Source organism: Schistocerca nitens, chromosome 1 (genome assembly GCF_023898315.1).
Source record: "Schistocerca nitens isolate TAMUIC-IGC-003100 chromosome 1, iqSchNite1.1, whole genome shotgun sequence".
NCBI classification, from domain to species: Eukaryota; Metazoa; Arthropoda; class Insecta; order Orthoptera; family Acrididae; genus Schistocerca; species Schistocerca nitens.
The window spans coordinates 207,118,020-207,141,913 of NC_064614.1; the positions used below are offsets into that span (position 1 = coordinate 207,118,020).

The window sequence follows — 23,894 nt, forward strand, 5'->3', positions numbered from 1 at the left end:
AATAACACAGATGCTACATTTCTTGAGTTTCCATATCACTTAACAGCACTGCACTGAAGTAAGACTTCCCTGTAGAATCCCGACGACGAAGAGGTAATTGGAGTTGATGCACACGCTTTGGCTGACAAAGAAAGAGGGGTGCCCGTGCTCAAAAGAACCATCCAGACATTCCCCAGATCGTTTTAGAAAAACCACGGAATGGGATGCTGATTTTCTCTCAAATGCGAGTCCATTCTATTGCAATCGCGTTATCTCACTCTTTCTGTACCGTCAATCCATGAACTGAAACGTCCGCAATTTGCTTCCTTGTTGGTACTTGCGAGATACGGTATGTCTTGTAGTTAAACGACTTTTACATCTGCTAACACATTCAATAAGGAAAAAAAGGTACACCCTCGTCCCTTTTCCAAATTAAGCCGTAATTGCGCTGGTTGGATGAACCGCTACTCAGGTAGAAGAAAGGCAAAGGATATACATACAATTTGATCATAAATATCAGTCTTCGTGGATAGCTGTACTCCAACAGAAATCTATATATTTTTGGTGCATGTACGTGTATCGAGCTCCGGTAAAACTGGAATATTCCATAAATCTAGAATCCTCAGGAGCTGATTAATAACACCATTTCAGCTATTTCAAGCTAATTATCGAAAATTTTTGCAACAAGTAAAGTCAATTTTCATCAAAAGTGAATAAAGTTGTCTTATTTACCAATTAAAATCTTGAAGGAAGCAGAGAGGCTCAGAGTTTATCGACGCATTGATGTCGATGTAACAGATCTAGCACAAAGAAAAGATATCCTTTTCCAGTTAGCAAATGTCAACTGATTCGGGGTATGAAATTAAATTCGGTTTTCCGTAAGGACACTTTTCAAATGTCTCTGTTAATGTTCCTACCAATGCGAATATACTTTAAGTTACAGCGTCAGCTGTGTCTTTTCCTGAACACAGTTTTGGCGGTTGTGCTTTTGGAATGCTGCAATTTCCCATCAGTACTGAATTGTAACTCTGGAGGAAGTTGATGGAAGAAGAAACGGACTATGGCTTTGTTGTTGTTGTGTCTTTAGTCCAAAGACTGGTTAGCTGCACTAAGTCCTGTGCAGGTCTCTTCGTCTCTGCATATATACCGCAGTCTACATTCATTGGAATCTACTTACTGTATTCAAGTTTCCATCCTCTTCACGCCTCAACTGTTAATCGTCAATGTTTCACTTCCGTACAAGACTGCATTCCAGACCACTATATTCAGAAATGACTTCTTAACATTTAAATTAACATCCGATTAAAAAAAATTTCGCGCTATAGCCAGTCTGCCTTTTGAATGCTCTCCATTTCGGCCATCGTCACTTTTCTTGCTGCTAGATAGGAAAAAAGCCATCTATTACTTCAAATGTTTCTTTTTCTGATCTAATTCGCTCAGCATCGCCTGATTTAGCTCAACTTCATTCTCTGATCCTAGTTTGACTTTCGCTGATTGTTGTAATTATTATTTTTGTGTGTAGCAGTTTGTCGAAAGCACTAAATGCTCGACGCAGAATTAGATACCTCCCTTTCCGAATTGAGTCAGTGGCTCAGTGGTACCTTCGGTGCAACTATCACGATCTTAAACCTGGACTTAACGAAGGGTGGTACAGTGTAATACGAGCTGAAACGCGATGCGTTATGTGTACATTGAAGTTGCTCACCCTTTAGACACGTGTTTCTAGTGATGTAAGCGCTACAGGCCGCGCCCAGCAACCAGTGTGAGGGGTGAAGGCGGCGTCTGTTGTGAGGGTAGCGGCGCGCCGCCTGGGCTGAAGGTCGCCCCTCGGCCCAGATGAGGCACCGGTCGATAGGGGTCGATGTCCCGCGCTGCCCTAACCCCGCCACCAGCGGAGCCGCCCCCGCAACGCTCCGTAAAGCCTCTCCCTCTCAAATGGTTCAAATGGCTCTGAGCACTATGGGACTTAACATCTGAGGTCATCAGTCCCCTAGAACTTAGAACTACGTAAACCTAACTAACCTAAGGACATCACACACATCCATGCCCGAGACAGGATTCGAACCTGCGACCGGTGCGGTCGCGCGGCTCCAGACTGAAGCGTCTCTAACCGTTCGGCCACACTGGCCGGCTCTCCCTCTCATTCCGCTGCTAAATTCTACAGCTTCCTCATCACTCTTCAAACAACTCTAATACTCCCTCTGACTTAAGCGACAACTCAGTTTATGCCGTCTGTTGCTTATCTCTATTACTAAAGAGCTAACCCAGGGTACGATCCCAGTTACAAGTTCCTTTACAAAAGGCCTCTACGGGCCACAAAATTAGCTTTTTAATATCTCATACAACATACAGGTGGCAGGGGTAAAATACAGGGAGCGAAAGGCTACTTACAATTTGTCCAGAAACCAGATGGCAGTTATAAGAGTCGAGAGGCATGAAAGGGCAGCAGTGGTTTGGAAAGGAGTGAGACAGAGTTGTAGCCTATCCCCGATGTTATTCAATCTGTATATTGAGCAAGCAGTAAAGGAAACAAAAGAAAAATTCGGAGTAGGATTTAAAATCCATGGAGAAGAAATTAAAACTTTGATGTTCGCCGATGACATTGTAATTCTGTCAGAGACAGCAAAAGACCTGGAAGAGCAGCTGAACGGAATAGACATTGTCTTGAAAGGAGGATATAAGATGAACATCAACAAAAGCAAAACGAGGATAATGGAATGTAGTCGAATTAAATCGGGTGATGCTGCGGGAATTAGATTAGGAAATGAGACACTTAAAGTAGTAAAGGAGTTTTGCTATTTGGGGAGCAAAATAACTGATGGTGGTCGAAGTAGAGAGGATATAAAATGTAGACTGGCAATGGCAAGGAAAGCGTTTCTGAAGAAGAGAAAATTGTTAACATCTAGTATAGACTTAAGTATCACGAAGTCTTTTCTGAAAGTATTTGTATGGAGTGTAGCCATGTATTGAAGTGAAACGTGGACAATACATAGTTTAGACAAAAAGAGAATAGAAGCTTTCGAAATGTGGTGCTACAGAAGAATGCTGAAGGTGAGATGGGTAGATCACCTAACTAATGAGGAGGTATTAAGTAGAGTTGGGGAGAAGAGAAATTTGTGGCACAACTTGACTAGGAGAAGAGATCGGTTGGTAGGACATATTCTGAGGCATCAAGGGATCACCAATTTGAGTATTGGAGGGCACCGCGGAGGGTAAAAATCATAGAGGGAGACCAAGAGATGAATACACTAAACAGATTCTGAAGGATGTAGGTTGCAGTAGGTAATGGGAGATGAAGAGGCTTGCACAGGATAGAGCAGCATGTAGAGTTGCAACAAACCAGTCTTCGGACTGAAGACCACAACAACAACAACAAAACCACAGTGAATTTCAAATATTACAGAGAAATTATGTATATTTCTTGATAAAGCGTAACGCATTGCGCGCAAACTACCCAGACTATATTCGTCCGTTATTTGAGAATGAGGGCACTTAGCGATTGAAGCAAATATTTCTCGCTGACACTCCCACTAAATGATGAAAGGAAGAACGGCTATCGCTTGCTTTATTTTAGCTATTCGTGTGGTAAAACTACGGCTTCAGGCATGACGTTTTAATTGATTACTAATTATATTCGCTAAATAACTTGCAGGCAGTGTCCACATATACGAATGACTGTGCCTGCAGACTTATATTATTATAAGGCACATAGTTCGGGAGATATGGCGTTTTCTATGCGGGAGGTCGATTCTTTAAAGAATCTGCCGTGAGGGCTTACTTATCAACAGTAATGGAAACCTAGTCTCTGTTAGTATTCTATATCTCGACGCTTATCCTCCGCTAGATATTGAAATGCGCTAAAAAATGGAACAGAAACTAAAGCAGAGTGCTGGTTTGGCATTCATGCCTGGACTCGCCCTCTTTCGTTGGCAAAGGACTGAGCTCTTATAGCACCCTGCTCAGCCCAATCAAAGCTTCACTCGGCCAGTATATCACCTCCTGCCTTATAAATTCTACGACTATTAGTGCAATTGCATGCGGAGTTCTTGTGCTTGATTCCAGGTAGTATCAAGTATTTTTCCTTGTTGGTCTAGAACGGGATGCACGACCTCGTTAATGGTGAATTTCCTTCAATGAAGAGTAGCGGACGCTAGGTGGGGAGTCCGGAAGAGCGGTATGCTAACCACATACCTCTCTAGATTGTGTCCACAAACGCCAGAGGTAGAACATGACACGACAGGCGGTCAGTTAACGTTTAATGATTTTCAATGTTTTGTACTGCAACATGAATTCATATATGAAACTTTACTTCCATTAATTTTGAAACGCTGACATTTCACAGGGTAGGTCATGCGCTATGACATTAGGGAATAATTTCTGAGCCGGCCGCTGTGGTGGAGAAGTTCTAGGCGCTTCAGTCCGGAAGCAAACGGCTGCTACGGTCGCAGGTTCGAGTCCTACCTCGGGCATGGATGTGTGTGATGTCCTTAGGTTAGTTAGGTTTCAGTAGTTCTACGTCTACGGGACTGATTACCTCAGATGTTAAGTCCCATAGTGCTTAGAGCCATTTGAACCAATAATTTCTGTGGTATTATAGGAAGTTGTAGAAAGTAAAATGTGTAAGAGAAGGCAGAGATTAGAATATATCTAATAAATAATTGAAGACGTTGGGTGGAAATGTTTCTCAAAGGTGAAGAGGTTGGCCCACGAGAGAAAATCGTGACAGACTGTCTAACACTAAGACAGTTGGAAGGAACAAAAAGTGTTAGTGTCTTACAATGAAGCAAGACACTGCTCTCCCAAACGTTGTCACGTTCCGATCTAGTAACCGCTACTTCTCGTTCAAGAACCTTCTCGATCAACGAGATCATGAATCCAGTCCACCAAGGAAAAATAATTGTCTGTACTGTTTTTATTACGCATTTCAGTAGCTAGAGGAGGATGAAGCGTCAAGAAACAGAATAGTAGGAGAGAGTAGATCTTCACTAGAGCGGATAAACAACAAACAGCTTCGGTCGAGTTTTTGCACCAGTCACAGGGAGCGTTAGAATGGTTGAAATGGAGCTGGGAAAACTGTAGTGCTATGAAATGGGAGGCAAGGCTAAACAGATCGGCAAAAGAAGAAGTCTAATAGCTCGAAGATGTACAGTTTATGTATATTTATAGCAAGACGGAACTAAGTAGACGCTACAAATAGGAATCATGTGTATTCAGGAAATGCAAAGCTACTACATAATTATGAGCCATGGAATATTATTTACCATAAACCTGTACTTTGCCATCCGCAAAGCTGCGGCCAGTTCTACTGCTTGTAAAGGAACTTCTGCTGAAATGTTCATAGTCTTCAAGTAACCTACAACCGCTGATGGGTCGTAAAAAAAGCTTGTAAAAGCGGTTTCATAGTCGCGAAACAGCACTCACCGTTCGCCTGCAATAGCACGCTACACGCCTAGGTCATGATATCCGCCAGCTGCGATAACCCTGCCGCAGTCCTGCCGCGTCACTGCGAGGTAGGGAGAAGGGAAACTATTTTGGATCCGTGATGCAATTAAAGCACACATACATACAGGCGCAAAGTTCACTGATAAAAAGTTACGTAGCGGTTTACGTCACTATTCTTGGCGAAGCCGCAAGAAGTCAGCCGGAGGAGATAAGAGAGAGGAACGTTGAGCTGTTCTAATGTCACGCCAAGGACACCCGTACCAGTAGTTATCTGAGAGGCAACGGGGCGTCTCAAGAAAGCGTGGATCACTACTCTTCCCCGAGATCTCGCGGGCGTTGGTTCTACCGGAGGACGTTCGAGACCTTCCTCTGACAAGCTTAGGCGACTAATACAAGCCGATGTGTCTAAAAACGTACCTACCCTTGATCTTCTCCGTCGAATTCTGAGATGGTCACCTGAAACAGGCCGAGGCACAATTTCTAGCTTATCTTTGTATAGCGCTCTCTTTCGGTGAATTTTACGCCAATTTTTAAGTACGACTCTTTTATACAATATGTTATAGCAGACCGTGAGTGAATACACAGATTTATTGCAAAAATGAATAACGAAGATATTGCTTCCCTTAATTCAGCCAGTTTCAGATACACTTTTCTTAATCGTCAGTGGCGGCTTAAGAAATTATCCCTCTTCATTCAGTTGGCAGTTTCTTTCTTTCTTGGGCCTTTATCCCGCTCCAACGCGGGGTCGGGTTTGTTAATGCCAAAGGATGGCCGGATGCCCTTCCTGACGCCACCCTGAACCCCCCGGGACGGAAGTGTGTACCCCGGCTGTCTGCGTCATGAAAGACTGCGAACGTTTTCAAATGTCTGAGGCCGAACTTGGGGACCAGCCCGGTATTCACCTAGCGGGATGTGGAAAGCCGCCTAAAAACCACATCCAGGCTGGCCGGCAGACCGGCCCTCGTCGTTAATCCGCCTGGCGGATTCGATCCGGGGCCGGCGCGCCTACGCGAGTCCAGGAAGCTCTCGGCTACCCTGGCTACCCTGGCGGGTTCTTCATATAATTGGCAGTGAAAGTGCGAAATTCCTAACGTATCTTTTTTTTTTTTTTTTGGTAAGCCAGTACTACTCACGAAAGTGATTCAAACGAGTGGTTATATAAGTGATACTCGCTCCTCATTTCGTTACGCGTGGAAAATTATGAAAGTCTCATATCAACTGTCGGTTCGACATTGTGTTGCGACAAAAAGCTGTAAAGCTGTGACTACTTATTCTACAGTGCTTTGCTTGCCTTGATGAGTATCGAACGGCCCTCTTTCTTTCTTTAGGAAGAGACGGCGCGCCTGTGTGTGTGTGTGTGTGTGTGTGTGTGTGTGTATGCGTGAGAGAGAGAGTGTGTGTGTTTGTGTGTGTGTGTGTGTGTGTGTGTGTGCGTGCGTGTGTGACGATTACTTTCACAGTTTTGGGATGGTGCGACGGGCGAGTTAACAAGAAAGGCAAAAATGCCGTAGTCGTAGGACGGGTTATGCATTAAAATATAGATTTGATCTACAAATGCAGAGATAAGCCTTTTAAAAGTGCCGTGGGGAGTGAAAGGTTGTGGAGTGACAGGTAATAGATGTTTAAAGAAAGTGTTTTTCATGTAACAGTAAGAGGCGCTAATAAATGAAACATTTATATACTAGCCAGCTAGTTTGGATCGAAACGATCACCACTGGCAACATAAAACTGTTATAGCAGATTATATGGCATTACTTCCATTGTGGCATAAATAACAAAAGTGATGGCAAACAGGCTGCTATTACGATTTTGTGTTACTTGAAGGCGATCAGTGCGACAGAAACCGGTGGCATGTAAAAGTTTTATTATTAGCTCTTGGTGTTGTATAAAAGTAAAGTTCTTGAAATATTTACGAGCCTTAGGGCAACACGTGCACGGTATAATCACGTAATGTATTTCATTGTAACGAGGTGTCGAAATAAAATATGTTTTCTCCTAATACACATGAATCTGCTGCACGATTTTCTCCAGTGAAAGGGAAAGGTGTGCTATATGAGGTATCTGTGACATCGTGATATCGGCAGCGGAGCACAGGCCATGTAGGGAACATAAAGAGAAGGAAGGCTGTGGAACTGTGGCCTTTGCAGCTTTCCTCTGGTTTGTGCGGGCCACCTGGACTGACGGCTCTGCGGAGCGCGAACCGTTGGCCCGCCAGAGGCAGCCTTAGTCATCAGCGTTTCCTCAGAGCCGCCAGAGCGGCGACGTCACGCCGTTTCATAACCACCGGCCATTATCGTTCGCGCGGGAAGACGAGCCGAAATCCCTGGCGAGGCGCGAGTTCGCGGAACAATCTGCCGACCAGCCAGGTCACTCGCGAGTGTGTCCGTCTACGGCAGGCCCCTCTACAGAGCAGAGGGAACGCTATTTCGTGGCATTTGTTAATCAGTTGCATCTGTTCTAATCGATAGCATTACGGAGCGGGAGACTCTGTACACTTTTATGTGCACGCTGATGGTCGCTATTGTTTCTTCTCGGCTCTTATGCAAAATACAGAATGTACGAACTGTTCTCGTTTCTTCGCAGTAGAAAAAGAAACGTTACGATTTGGCCCTAAAGACTACGCGATGCCTACCTGCTACCGTGTCACATAAGCCAAGTCGATTGGATGAATTGTGGGGAGCATATAGGGGCATAATGCTAACCCGCCGTTCTCAGCTTTCCGAATTTGGCAGCCGATGCTTCTTTACCAAATGACTAATTTTTCGTCACTAGGATTCGCAGTCATATAGAACTTCTTAAATATGCATCACCGTTGCCTTAAGCTGATAAAGTATTTGCTCACAGATGTCAGATATTTTTAAAATTTTAACATGCAGCTAACACTTTTTTTTCTGGACACAACTGCCGAAAAGATACTGATACACTGTGGAGCATGGCCAAAAGAAAATTTTGTTCGCATCACGTAAACTATAATCTACATCTCAAGGTAAGATGTGGTGATAAGATAGCTACGTCCAGGAATCTGCTTGTCGTGATAAAGGGATTACACTACAAGGATAGTACCGAAGAAGTGTTTCTGGTTTTTCTCGTCAGAATGCTACTTCAAGCTATCGAATTCAACTATATGGTGAGTTATGTGGTGTCAAATTATTCCTTCGTTATAGTTTTCAAATTCGCTATTTTTTGGTAGATGATTTGTTGGTATGTGCATTTATTACTAACACACGAGTGTATTTTATTTATAGTACAAGGACTTTCTTCTCAGTGACAAACACCTCGAGTATCTTCCTTAATATTATTTGTCTTTATTTTTATTCCAATGGTGGGTGTACCACATCGAGCAGCACAGGAACAAATGGACTTCCCAATGCATCTAGGCACGAATACATTTATGTCGAATGTGAGTATTCTAAGGTGCAGTGTGAAGAAAGCAATTGTTATCTCACATGCCTCATTCCATTAACATTTGCTTGGCGGATCTAATGTGATGTAGTGTAGTATCGCGCTTCCTAAAGAAGATCGCCTCTATTATCGTATGTATATAAACTCCTATTTACCGCGGATTCCGTGTCTAGGAAAGCGGGTGTTCGAGTAAGAGACATACAGACAACCCCGAGCTTCATTATTTTGAATTCAGAAATCCGTACTAAACAACAACAATGACAGCTTATGGAAATATCTTCTGCACTCTGAACAGTGACTTTAGAAGCAATTATTAGTCACTTTCTCTTCTCGAAATCAGATCATCCCTCATGACTGATTTAGTGTATTACTTGATGGCAAATATAAAGATGCCCTCTGTCCGGAGACTGTTCTGAACACTTCGGTACTTTAGTATCCTTGGACCTTGCTCAACTGTGACCTTTGAACCAGCTTCAAAACTAGTAATAGAGGAATCTAGTGTTTAACGCACACCCCGAATATTGAATGTTTTCACTTATACAAATCGTTTTCAGAGGTAAAATTGGTAAACAACAGAAAAAATACTAGGTCTGACTCACAACTGAACCAGAACCTTTCAATTTGTGACCTGGCCATTTTGCCACCATGTCACAGACGACTTATTGATGCGATATTTACCTCGATTTTGCGTCACCCACTCCCCCTATGAAGAGTTCATACTGCATGTGAAGACATTTCTAAAAAACGTATCTCATTATTTGATGGTGATCACTCTGTAAAGTCACAGAAAAAGTGCAGCACTAAAGGTTCTTGACTGATCGAGTTTCTCAACAAGTCTTGTTAATGTATTTCGTAGGCGGCGGCGGTAACCAGTATTGGTATTTTGCCTGTTACGATTAAGTGATGCGACATGTCATGTTCAGCTGCTCAGTTTGTGTATCTCACGGACGGGTATCTGTGAAAGAATGCTAAGAGCCTTCCAATAAGTGTCTCCGAATGGAGGAATGGCCTGGCCGTTGCGCCAGGCTAACTACTGTTGACCTCTGACTTCAAATTAAGGCACTTTATGACCCAAGGCTGAGCTATAAGGCGCGTCCCAGAGGCGCGCAGGCGCAGAGATGGGACGTGCCGGCTGAACGAGGCAGCACCCGCCTCAAACTGCGCTTTGTGTACCTGCTGGGTCGAAAATTAATGAGACCCTGCATAAATCGCCTTCCGTAGTGGTTATGTCCCGGCACGCGCAGCTAACACGCCGGGGATTTGCATATGAATGCTTCCAGGTTGCATAAACTGTAATGTGTGGATACGACCGACAAGCGAATACAATAAAGCGATGCTACATTCAACAGGAATGGCTATTCAGCAAGTGCGCTTGTTGTATTCACCTTATGGAAGGTGCACACATGCACACGCCATTTCATCGCTTTGGAATCACAGCACGGCCTGGAGATAATAACACTAGTGACACACGTTCGTTACAAAGTCGGCGTGGAGCAGACATTACAGGGGAAGGTCCGGGTTCGAATCCAGCTCTGGAAGTTTTATTGCTGCATACACTTTGCTGAAGAGGGAAAGATTAATTTTATGTACAACCCCCGTCTTCTTCCATATCATTTCTAAGGGTTCCTGTGAAGTGTGAGAAGTATTCCCACATTAAGGTTTTGTCTGACGAAGACTCATTTTCGGAAGGTTCGGTTAGTACGGGCGTTTACATGAAGAGGCGAAAGCTCTGGTTCCAGTCCCAAGCCACAAGATATTTTTAAACTTCTAAATACTCTCATTATGGGAAGAAATTTCTCAATTATTGGGCATCCATTTTCATCATCACTCTTTAAAGCTAATTTATTTTTCCAATACTGAAGGCAGGAAGTTAGGAAGTTATTTTGTTAACACACTATGGCTGTAATGTGTCGAAAGATTATTACTTTCCGAGTGTCAACAAAAAAATCGTAAAGTCCAGCTGACACTCGGCTTTCGTTTTTGATTAGGGGCAAAATATTGCTAACAGACTGTTAAAAACTGGCTCTGAGCACTGTGGGACTTAACATCTGTGGTCATCACTCCCTTAGAACTTAGAACTACTTAAACCTAACTAACCTAAGGACATCACACACATCCATGCGCGAGGCAGGATTCGTACCTGCGACCGTTGCGGTCGCGAGGTTCCAGACTGAAGCGCCTAGAACTGGTCGGTCACAGCGGCCGGCCGCTAACAGACTGTCCTCTGGAGTCCACAAGGTAATCGTTTAATCTTCTGCAGCTTTCCACATATTTTCGAAGCATCATTATGATGATTATCAGCTTGTGGGTCCTTCACTGCAACCACTTTTCTTTGATTTATGCTGTCATCAGTTCTCGTTAATTTATGAATTTTTTTCCGTCAGTAAATTCTATTTTGTTTCTTTGCCTTACCTTGTGTTTATTTCCCAAATATTTTTGCTACCTAGTATATTATTTAAAAACTTAATTTGTGTGACTAAATATAGTTTCATTTTTTTTAATATTTGGTATGATGTTTCTTCGCTCGTTAAACTCTTTTAAAACATCTCATTCGATTCCTATTCTATCCGGGCGGTCCTCGATTGCCTGCTCCAAAGCCAAATTTCCGTCTCTTCTAGGCGCTTTCTGTTTTCAATAGTGTCCAGCTGTCACATTTTCCAAATTTACATATTCAGAAAATATCGTCTTTTCTGTACTAAATCTTTTCGTTTTATGTTGAAACAACATCGGAAACGAGACTTTTTATTTTTATTTTAGGCTTCAGTGAGTAATCGAGCCTGACGAGTCACCCAGCAACATGAGCAGTGTAACGAAGAAATATTGATTAAATTCAACAGACCACCGGGAGTTAACTAATTGTTCTCGCTGAGATAACTGTTACTCTATTCCAGTAGTGAGTGCGGGTACAAAATGGTTCAAATGGCTCTGAGCACTATAGGACTTAACTTCCGAGGTCATCAGTCCCCTAGAACTTAGAACTACTTAAACCTAACTGACCTAAGGACATCACACACTTCCATGCCGGAGGCAGGATTCGAACCTGCGACCGTAGCGGTCGCGCGGTTCCAGACTGTAGTGCCTAGAAGCGCTTGGCCGCGGGTATAGGGCGACGACGTATCTAAAGCACACTATTTCTCGCAAAACAATGACCGGCTTTTTACACCACTGTTGCAATATTGCAGACCGCGGAGGGCTTTTGGGGCGAGGAGGGTCAGTGATCCTGTTGGGCAGAGCTCGGTAGCCGAGCAGCCTGGCGGCCCGGCGTCCCGTGCCGCGTCACTCGCGGATCTGACGCCAAGGTCGGCGCGTCACGGCTGGTGGCTGCGGCCCGCGGCCCAGTTCCGCATCCCCTTCACCCGCTTACCAGCAGCCCGGCCGTCTGGCTGGTTGGCACTCTGTTTTCGAGGCACCACCAGTGAGGGACGTTCACCTGTGCCACAGGTCTGAACTAAGGCGCTGGGGCTCCTAACCAACAGGAGAGGTGCTGACCCGATATGTTCTTCTCCTGGAACCACAGTTTTGTTTAGATATTGAGACCGCTTCCGTAACCGAATGGATAGCGTCGCTGCCTTCGGTGCGGAAGCAACCGGGTTCGATTCCCGGTACCTGCTCGGATTTTTCTGGTGTAGGGGGTCTGGGACGAAGTCTGCTCATCCTTGTTGGGCCAAATTAGGAGCTGCTTGAGTAAAAAAAGCCGCGACATCACCTGGATTTAACAACTGGTAATACTGAATGGAGGGACTGGCAACATACTTATCAAATTTCCCACGATCACAGATCGCTTCACGTACCACCTTTGTACACAAAAGTTGGTGAGTCGTAACAAGCCTAAGACCTAATCCGTGAATGGCGTTCACTTGTACATCACTGGGACAGTACTAACGAAGATTAGTAGGATGTTGAGTCGCCGGCCAATGTGGCCGAGCGGTTCTAGGCGCTTCAGTCTGGAGCCGCGCGGCCGCTACGGTCGCAGGTTCGAATCCTGCCTCGGGCATGGATGTGTGTGGCGTCCTTAGGTTGGTTAGGTTTAAGTAGTTCTAAGTTCTAGGGGACTGATGACCTCAGATGTTAAGTCCCATACTGCTCAGAGCCATTTGATGTTGAGTCCCATCGTTGACGAGATCCTTAGAGACTGAGCGTCAGTTCTCACTGTGGAAGAGTGAAGGCGAGAACCGGCCTTTTCCCTTCGAAATGAAGTATCCAGCTTTCAACGTTAACGGAATTAGGGAAACAATGGAGAACCGAAGTCAAAATTCAAAATCCTGTTCTCCCGAAAGTGCATCCAGTGCCATAATCACTGCACCACCTCGCTCGGTAGTCATTAGATATGTTACCAGTTTCGATTTCCACGACTTAATTAGATTTTCTGATCGTCTGAAGATGGCAAGAAGTCGTCTTGCCGAAATATCGCACCTTTTGGACGACGCTACCCAGCTGAATACCCGAGAAATTTTCAATATATGATATTGAAAAGAGATCGGTGCCAGAGGGGAAAATTTACACAGAAAAATTCATTTTACTTCACAGAAAGGAATACTCTAAGGAACCAGTGAGGGAATATTCCAACAGTGAGGAAACGCGTTACTTACTTTCTAGTAAAACATTACGGTTCCGTTATAGCAATCGAGACATGTATAGCTGCCCAATCACATTTATGGCGCTCGCACGCCATCTCAGGACGAAATGCAAAGGGGTCAGTGATAAGAACCCGTGGTCCACTGCACAACAGCATTCCTTTCATCATATGTTGCTGTAGACTAGTTCTTAAACCTGCACATTGCCTGCCACTTAACATCATTATTTATGATTAATGTTCGCAGTTTTCCTTCTCCAATTCAATGCTGTTTTCCGAAAATCGTCGTAGACTTTACGTTAAACCTTCTTCCTTTTTCTAAAGACAGCTGTTTCGGTTATAGTACTGAAACGGGCTGTTCCAGCTATATGTGGCGTAAGTTCGAGAACCTCTTGTCGACCCCTATTCAATAGTCTGGGAATTCTGACATTGCCCTCACAGTATATATTTTCTTTAATGTCGTTTGTTGTTAGCAATATTAGTTTTTTCCCAAGAGTTAGCAGCTGTCACTCAGTTAATACTAGGCAGAAATCAAATCTGCATGTGGAATGCACTCCCTTGACTCTTGTGCAGAAAGGAGTGCACTATTCTGCTGCATCCATTTTCAATAAGCTACGACAAGAACTCAAAAATCTTAGCAGTAGCCCAAACGCTTTTAAGTCTAAACTGAAGAGTTTCCCCATGGCACACTCCTTCTATTCTGCCGAGGAGCTCCTGGAAGAGCTGAAAAATTAAGCAAATTCCAGTGTTACATTGTTGGTTTTCTTTATTTAAACTTACGAATTGTCGCCTGAATACTTTTCTTATATTTCATTTTATCTGTTTCTAATATCACGTTATAATTTCATGTACTGACTCGTTCCATGGCCATGGAGACGTCTCTTTAATAAATAAATAAATAAATAAACGAAAAGATATCATCGAATGTTAATAATGACGACGGCAGGAGAGGCAGTAAGGTAATGGCGCGTGTCCGTTGTGTTGTTGCAGGTTCGTTGGACCCCGAGGAGCTGTCGCTGGAACCCTCCGCTGCTGGAACGCCCTCAGCCGCGACCGCGAGTCCCGCCCTCGTCGACGCCAAGCCGGAGGCGCGCCTCAGCCCGGAGCCGGGCACGAGCGCCGCCCCCGCGCCCTCCTCCGCCCCCGCCTCCGCCGCCACGCCAGACGAAGAGTCGAGCAACACCGCCGGCAGCACCATGTACCCCGGATCGCAGGGCAGGGTCAGCTACAGGGGCATCTTCACGGCCACCGCGAGCGACCAGTGGCTGACCGACAAGCTGGCGCAGCAGCAGCAGCAACAGCAGCAACAGCAGCAGCAGCAGCAACAGTTCTTCGGTCTGGCGCCGCCGCAGTCGTACCCCGGCAGCCCGGCCAGCGGCGCGTACGAAGATGTGCGGACCCAGCAGCAGCAGCAAGCGGAGCTGCTGGGGCTGTCCATGGACAACCTACCGCTGAAACAGCCGCCCGGCTACCCCAGCTGCGTCAGCGACGTCTCGCAGCAGCCCGAGCTGTACGGCCGGCCGTCGGGCAAGTACCCCTGGCTGGAGCAGCAGGAGTACGCCGCGGCGGCAGCGGCAGCGGGCCCCTCCGGGCTCGTCCCCAAGCAGGAGCCGCCCACCTCCGCCGCCGCCGCGGTGGTCGCCGCCGCTGCGGCCGCCGTCTTCGGCGGCGACGTCCAGCAGCCGCCGTCGGCGCAGGGCAACGGCGGCGAGCAGGCGCAGCGCCCGTCGCAGGCGTATTCCCCTCAGGTGCAGCTCGCCGAGTACAACCCGTCCACCAGCAAGGGCCACGAGATCCTGTCGCAGGTGTACCAGCAGTCGAACGTGCCGCTCAAGCTGGTGCCGGTGAAACCGCGGAAGTACCCCAACCGGCCGAGCAAGACGCCGGTGCACGAGCGGCCGTACGCCTGCCCCGTCGAGAACTGCGACCGACGCTTCTCGCGGTCCGACGAGCTGACGAGGCACATCCGCATCCACACGGGGCAGAAGCCGTTCCAGTGCCGCATCTGCATGCGCTCCTTCTCGCGCTCCGACCACCTCACGACGCACATCCGCACGCACACGGGGGAGAAGCCCTTCAGCTGCGACGTCTGCGGCCGCAAGTTCGCGCGCTCCGACGAGAAGAAGCGGCACGCCAAGGTGCACCTCAAGCAGCGCATGAAGAAGGAGAGCAAGCTGGTGACGAGCACGTCGACGGCGCAGCAGCAGCAGCAGCAGCAACAGCAACAGCAGCAGCAGCAGCAGCAGCAGCAGCAGGCGCTGCATCACCACCACCACCTGTCGCACCACCACCACGGCCACCCGCACGGCCACCACCCCCACGCACACGGCCACGCGTCGACGAGCGGCATGCAGCAGGTGGAGGACGCTCTGGCGCTACCGGTCACGACGTCACTTTGAGCCCCACCTGCCGGCTCCGACGCCGGGCCACCACCACCACCACCACCGCCACCATCACGAGCCGACGGCGAAGTCGAGGCCGAGGCCGAGATCGACTCCGAACCCGAACACGAATCCGAACCCGGAGCCGAAACCGAAGGCGACCCCGAACCGAGGGCGGAGCCCGCCGCCCGCCTGTCGCCGGTTCCCACCGACTCCCCCGTCCCTCGTCTCGTCTCTTCGCCCTCTGCGTCCGTGATCCACCTCTTCTCCGACTCCGTCAACCACTTGTGGGTGTACAGGTTCAGGAGCGTCATTCTCATCGTTCTTGTCGTCGACTTGGCGGCCGACGACAACGGAAATGAGACTGAGAACGCAAACGGCGCCGCAGACGCTTAAAAACAAACGCGAGAATCTTTTCCCACCCCTTAAGCCCCCCAAAAAGTGTCGGAACCATACAAACACTTTACCGCGTTGTAATGGAGCGTATTACGCTACTCCGGAAATTCCGTGTGTAACAAACAGTTCACTCGCTTCTTTTCGTCAATTTGGAGAGAAGAAAATATATCTGAATTGATGTTGTTGTAAATGTGTGTGTACGTGTAAACTATTATTGTTGTCGTTTCATATATGTAATGTCTATACAAGAGACTCGATGACTGTGGAGAAGTTTCCCCCTTCTTCGACGAAAACAGAGAGAGATGGGCTCGACGGAAGGCGCTGTGCTGCATTTTTTTTTTCTTTTCCTTCTCGGAAGAACCCTGTGGCTGTGTGTGTGTGCAAAAATCGCGCCCTGCCACGGCAGTCCTATTTTTGTACAAGTTTCATTTGCTAATCGGATCTTTACAGTTTCTGACACGCCGTGTGTAATAATCCGTGCTTTAAGTTGTTTTAATGCCAGCCGGTTTGCGGCTTTAACATGTATAGAGAGAGAGAGAAACAAAATAACAAAATGGCTTTAATTAATTGAGTAAGGTGAACAAGTAAGAAAAAGAAGAATAAGCTGTTGTATTTACATTTTTGTAACTGTTACATACTTGAAGTGTTGCCAAATAACAAATGTTTTATCACAAAACAACATTCCGTAAATTAGATTTTTTTACACAAAAGGAAATTAGTGTCCTTTTTTATTTTAAAGAAACAGTTGGCTAAGTGTGTATAAAAAAAGAGGTTGTTCAAATTACCTGTGGTTGTAAATTTTTTAAAAGTCTAAATTGATGTTGATGTGGTCGTTTTTACTAGCTACAGTCATACACGCACAGATGGTGGAGAAAGACGCATTGTTTTTTGCGAACAGGCCGGCGTAGCCGGGAACTTGCCTTATTAAAATTCTGCATTCATATCCAGAGTGTTTAGCATCAGTAGCGAGCCAAACTGTCCCCAGTCCGTGGCCACAGAGATTTTCAACTAGCGCTGTCAATGTTGTAAGTAGGAAAGGCTCTCTGTGTTTCTATCGGAATTTACCACTCCACGAGAATTACTGATCTTGCAGAGAAAACACCTACATGTTCCATGCATACCGTTAGTAGTTTGGCTCCAGTACATTGGGCTATTCACTGTTGTAAAATACATTCATTCACTTCATTTAGGTGTGCAGGTAACGTTAAGTGTTAATGATCAATTTATCACCCTTAACCCATTCTTACGCTATGTAATTAGTGCTATACCGATCCTTCTTCCGTGTCTGAGCGTCACCTATTGGAAAGTCTTCATGGTGCCTCTCAGCTACAGTGGCTAGTTACCGTTCTGTGGTCACGGACGTGCACTGCAAAATATTTCCGATCTCGTTTCGTTGGTGCATCAAACCTGCGAAAGTCGTGCATAAGTGTGTGTGAATAAGCTTGCTCCATCTGCCCCAGTCTCACAATACATGTTCGAGATGAATAACTTTCTGTTTCCATTCTGACAACAAATTATAGCTGAAATTCTTACACTCTATTTCCTTTTCTAAAGACTGCCGTAGGTTGGCAATAGCGAGCTTTAATTTGCCCCGTGTGGTTTCTGGATTAATTCATACTTGTACGAATGTGCGTCATGCGTGTAAACAGTTTCATGTCAATTTGCACCCCTTCACAAGCTCATGTGTGTGTTGATGAAGCTTTAACCAAAGTCGCGATGGATCTCTGCTTCTTCTCATCCCAAACACAACGATGCTAAGCAGACTGGCTATTAAAGAGAGTACAGGATAGAAGGTTAGATAGAAAAGAAAGTTTTTCGTATCGTGTTGCAGTTGTTATGGTGGAACTTTAACCACCCGAAAAAAAGAAGTGTACAAATTTTAGGCCTAAAATGCCATAGTAGCCAAATAAAAGGGATTAAAATCGTCGAAATGTGTATATATATATACATATACTAAAACTGAACTGTAAATAAATTATCTCTTTAAAAGTGTAATATTGTTGACCTATTTCTTCTGACTGCTGTTACTATTGCCACACTTGGCCTCCACTACCCGTGTTTCTAACTGTTGTACAGAAAAAATCATATATTAATTCCGCGTTACGTGGTTTAATTGTTAACATGTGCTTAGTGAAGATGATGTATTTTCGTGAAAGAAATTGTGAAACTTAATATTTTAAATGTGAACAGTGTTTTATTGTCACAACACACCGAAAAATTTATGCTGCAGAAACCTCGATCCTCCTTGTCAAATAATTCTGTTACTCGTCACAATCTATGCAGGTTACTGAAATCTCTCGTGAGGCTGTTTTTATAAATGTGATATTTGGAAACGAAAGAATTGATGAATTTAAAATGAACATGTATCTATTATAAATAGTGAAACACTCACTCAAAATATTTATTTGTACATTCTCCTGTCTCTGAGCATTAGATGTACAAGTTGATGTTTTCTATATGATCACTTTAAATGGCTGTAATGTGTTGTTACAATGCGATGGGAGAATATGTTGTCAAATTTAAAAAAAGGAATATAAATGCTGAACTAAAAATATTTTCCTTGTGTTCTTAATACCCCTTAACTCCCTAAACCTCTCAGTAAAAGTTAAAAAGTTCTGATTAGAAACATTACGTGGAACAACAATGAGAACTGTGGCAAAAAAAGAGTGAATCAAAATAAATAGGGTAGGTTATAAACTGCCGAGAAACATACAAGTAAACATCTCAGATATAACATAATTTGTACTCATTGATTTAAACACACATATCACAGTAAAAGATGCGACGTACCTGATCAAAAAGCGTATCATATTTCATTAAAAAAATGTTTAATTTATTGCTACAGGCAGACGTAAGATAAAATAATGTTTCACTCGGTGGCTACACACACACACACACACACACAGAGCGTATGGTAGCGACTCAATAGCCAACATGTACAGGACACGTTAGGAGAAAATAATTAACCTTACGTTATCCTTCAAGAATCAGTATGTAATGATTATTAGCTGTTAGTGGAAGGAATACTACACTTTTACATCCGGTTGATGTTAAGATCATTAGAGTCGAAACATAAGTACGGATGACTCAAGATGAGAGAAATGAACCGGCAGTCTTCTTTTCAAAAGAACAGTGGCACTATTCAGCTTTCTCAATTCGGATAAACTACAGAATACGTAAATCTGTATTTTTGGTCGGGACTTTGAACCTCTACTCTCCCATACGAACATCCCACTGTAATACCAGGCGTGAAGACAACAGCCGCAGCTGTATCATTCAACAACTTTGTGTCATCCAAACGCCTACTGAAAACCGGTGTGTATGCCACACTACACAGGAAACACAAAATAATACCAACTGAACTGGAACACAAAGAGTGAACAAGCATTATGAGAGTTCAAAATCTGCAAAATGATTCGGGAGTTCAAACTCAGACGAATTGCGGAGCAATATTCAATCATAATAAAAATCTTTGTACTAAAAACAACCAATCAAACAAACCCGCAACAACTCGAAAATTTCGTTCAAAGTTTCAAGTCTATTCGTGCAACATTGTTTTAAACAGCTTTATCGATCAATAACAAATTGCAATAGAGACAACCACCACGCAATGCATAACACACATCTTCACTCTAATAGCATTGTGGAAAAACAACAGTTTTCATTTTTCTCACGACTGTGTAGGACAAAGACAAAGAGAAGTGTGCAATGGCCAAGACGAACACATAACAACTTATTATACTAACAGGCACTAATCTATTGTAAAGAACACACAGGAAACGTGATATCAAATAACTAAAATAAAAACAGAAAACCAATAGTTGCAAAAGCTGAAAAAATATGAAAAATAAATTGTATGAATCTTTTCAAATTTATTCATATATTTATTGAAGTAACCAAAAACTACTAATTGAAGAAATGGAGGAGAATCGTTGGCATTTTTCAGAAATTATTCAAATATTTTGGAACATATAGCAAAGAAATAAAAAAATACCGTTCTGCACGTTGCCTCACAGATGCAAATACAGTTAATACACACAACATTTCAAGACCTGTGATTAACACAGCATAAATGACGCGTTGTATGTGTGATTTGTTTTATTTCCATCACCAACAAAAAAATTGGTGACTTCTTAACAATAATATTGAGAACGATAATCAGTGGATGTGATACGTACTATTTCGGGACTACACTGGTGAAAGATGACAGTAAATCCACTAATTTCAGAACATATGTATTTCAGCTGCTCCGACCAGACTTATTGTGGTATTGGTAACATCCAGAAAAAGACGTTTGCACACAAAAACAGATATCCAGAAAAATTTAACATTGACGCCAATCATCACCCGACACACATCATGGAAACAATTTGCTATAAGCACGACTAGTAGCAATTTCAGTCTGAAATTGAACGTAATTAATGTACCGTTAATTCAGAAGAGGATACGGAAGCCAGACATTCGTTACAACATTCTTAAGAGCTGTAGGTAAGCTTCATATTTGTCTATGGCGCAAATGAATAGGCTTAGCTGCAAGAATGATTATATTTATTTTATATTTATTTTATTTGTCCTGGAAATATTAGGGCCAAAATTAACACTTAATTTTTTTCCTTGGGTTGTGAAGTGAAAATCTTGTAAGTACAGGATTACGATAATGATATACAAGTTACACTGCTCTTTATAGGAGATTTACTGCCTAAATAACCATTAGCTCATTTTACACTGCATTTTACACACCTTTTGTACTGCTGGTCCCAAGCAACAAAAATTATAGACTTTAATGTCAATCACCAACATGAGGAATTTTTACTGAAATACCTAAGGATAAGAATAAAAGTGGTAAAACTCATCGAAAGTGTAAAATTCAATAAGTTTGGTTTAAAAAGAAAAATATTCATTCCAATCTAAGTCATCATCACATTTCAAAAGCTGGTACCTCACATCAGACAATATGGCGTAAAATCATGGATCCAGCGAGAAATTAAAAGGAAACTATCTTATAAGGAATATGTGAACCAATATATGTATGTGGCTCACCTAAAATTAAGTAGCAATACTACTCATTTAATATCTGAAATGATTTCACACTTTATAAATACTTTAACATCCATATCAGAATTATACGCAAAATAAAATCAAACACCTAATGGTAAAGCAATACCTCAGTGCCAAAACGAATGACATAATATCTCCATTCACTTTCACAAAACAGCCATCAACATGACTGAAATTGATTTCAGTTATCAAAAACAAAAAGTATTGCATCAAGGATTAAAATTATACTACCGAACTAGATTCTACAATACTCAACACAAACAACTAACAGCCGGTTAGTTGTTGCTAGGTGGGGTCACTTCAGAGATATGAAGGTCAACTTTTTTTAATAGGATGCTATAGTTTGGTACTTATTTTCTGATAGCGGCTATCGAGACGAATCCAATGATGTTCAACAGTAAGGTCTCTGAAGGTCAACGAAGGTACAAAGGTGGCATGAACGTCCATTTACAGAAGGTGTTCGACGTGATGACAATTGGTATCAATGCAGTGCTGCAATCTTCTCATTGAGTGGTATTCCTCATCTCTCTCGCATATCTTCAGGTGTAGTTGGAACGTCTTTGTTAACAATGTCTCTTACGAATACCTACAAGAAAAAATCCAGAGGTGTCAAGTCTGGCGAACGACCCGGCCACTACTTCTCCTATGCGTCCAATCCAACGATTTGGGAACTGTCTCTGCAATTCATTTCTAGCCATCAGCGAAAAATGTGCCAGACTTCCATCGTGTTGATACCACATTCTGTTCCTTGTTCTTAAAGGTATTTCTTGCAATAACAGACCTAATGTTTCTTATTGGAATGTGGTGTACTTCCTACCATTAAGATTTCCTTCGATGAAATAAGGACCTATAATCGTGTCCTCAAGAATCCCATACCACAAATTCACCGAGCACGGTTTTTGGTGTGCAACATGCCGCAGACAACATGGAATTTCAGTTGCCCAATAATGCATTTTCTGCAAATTAACATTTCCATAGTTCGTGAATGTAGCTTCGTCAGTAAATAAAATAAAATTAATGAATGTGTCATCCCTCTCAACCTGAAGTCGAGCCTGTCGGCAGAATTCAATGTGATGCACACGATCCGTGCCAGTCAGTTCTTGGTGGAGACGGGTATGGTAAGGATGATATTTATGGCGATGCAGAACACGAATAACACTACTCTTGCTCATGTCAGATTCCCTTGTGATTTGACGCGAACTGACTTACGGATCTCAAACCACAGTGGCAAGAGTACCAAATTCCGTTTACTCGTTAGTAACTTCTCTTTGCAGGATATGTTTCCGATGCGTTAAAGATCCAGTTGTTCTCAATTTATCATGTTGTTGTTATTGTAGTCTTCAGTCCAGAGACTGGTTTGATGCAGCTCTCCATGCTACCCTACCCTGCGCAAGCCTCTTCATCTCCGAGTAACTACTGCAACATACATCCTTCTGAATCTGCTTAGTGTATTCATCTCTTGGGTTACCTCTACGATTTTTACCCTCCACGCTTCTCACCAATACTAAATTTGTGATCCCTTGATGCCTCAGAACGTGTCCTAACAACCGATCTCTTCTTTTAGGCAGGTTGTGCCACAAAGTCCTCTTCTCTCCAATTCTATTCAGTACCTCCTCATTAGTTACGTGATCTACCCACCTAATCTCAAGCACTCTTCTGTAGCACCACAATTCGAAAGCTTCTATTCTATTGCTGTCTAAAGTATTTATCGTCGATGTTCCACTTCCATACATAGCTACACTCCACACAAATACTTCGACAGTCGACATTGTCAAAAGATTTCTCTAAGTCTACAAATGCTAGAAACGTAGGTTTCCCTTTCCTTAATCTATCTTCTAAAATAAGTCGCAGGGTCAGTATTGCCTCACGTGTTCCAACATTTCTACGGAATCCAAACTGATCTTCCCCGAGGTTGGCTTCTACCACTTTTTCCATACGTCTGTAAACAATTCGTGTTAGTATTTTGCAGCCGTGACTTATGAACCTGATAGTTCGATAATTTTCACACCTGTCGACACCCCCTTTCATTGGAATTGGAATTATTATATTCTTCTTGAACTATGAGATTATTTCCCCTGTCTCATACATCTTGCTCACCAGATGGTGGAGTCTGAGCAGTAGCTCAAATGGAATGGTGTCTACTCCCGGGGCCTCCACTTAGATCTTTCAGTGCTCTGCCAAATTCTTCAAGCAGTATCATATCTCCCATCTCATCTTCATCTACGATCTCTTCTGTTTCCATAATATTGCCCTCAAGTACATCGCCCTTGTATAGCTCCTCTATACACTCCTTCCACCTTTCTTCAAAAACGGCTCTGAGCACTATGCGACTTAACTGCTGAGGTCATCAGTCGCCTAGAACTTAGAACTAAGTAAACCTAACTAACCTAAGGACATCACACACATCCATGTCCGAGGCAGGATTCGAACCTGCGACCGTAGCGGTCGCTCGGCTCCAGACTGTAGCGCCCAGAACCGCACGGCCACTCCGGCCGGCCCACCTTTCTTCTTTCCCATCTTTGCTTAGGACTGGTTTTCCATCTAAGCTCTTGATATTCGTACGGGTGGTTCTCTTTTCTACAAATATCTTTTTAATTTTCCTGTAGGCAGTATCTATCTTACCTCTAATAATATGTGTCTGTACATTCTTACATTTGTCCTAT

The 23,894-nt window shown here is 43.8% G+C and overlaps 1 protein-coding gene across 2 annotated transcripts in view; it reads left to right on the forward strand.

The window, feature by feature from the left end:
• Positions 1 to 18,710, forward strand: part of LOC126245939 (early growth response protein 4-like) — a 157,088-nt gene extending 138,378 nt beyond the window's left edge. The window contains exon 2 of one of the 2 annotated variants that reach the window (XM_049948358.1): positions 14,387 to 18,710. In XM_049948358.1, coding sequence (XP_049804315.1) covers positions 14,387 to 16,139 — 1,753 coding nt within the window. In that variant the 3' untranslated portion in view covers positions 16,140 to 18,710. The remainder of the gene's footprint in view (positions 1 to 14,386) is intronic. The other variant, XM_049948357.1, reaches the window with a different exon arrangement.
• The last annotated feature ends 5,184 nt before the right edge of the window (positions 18,711 to 23,894 follow it).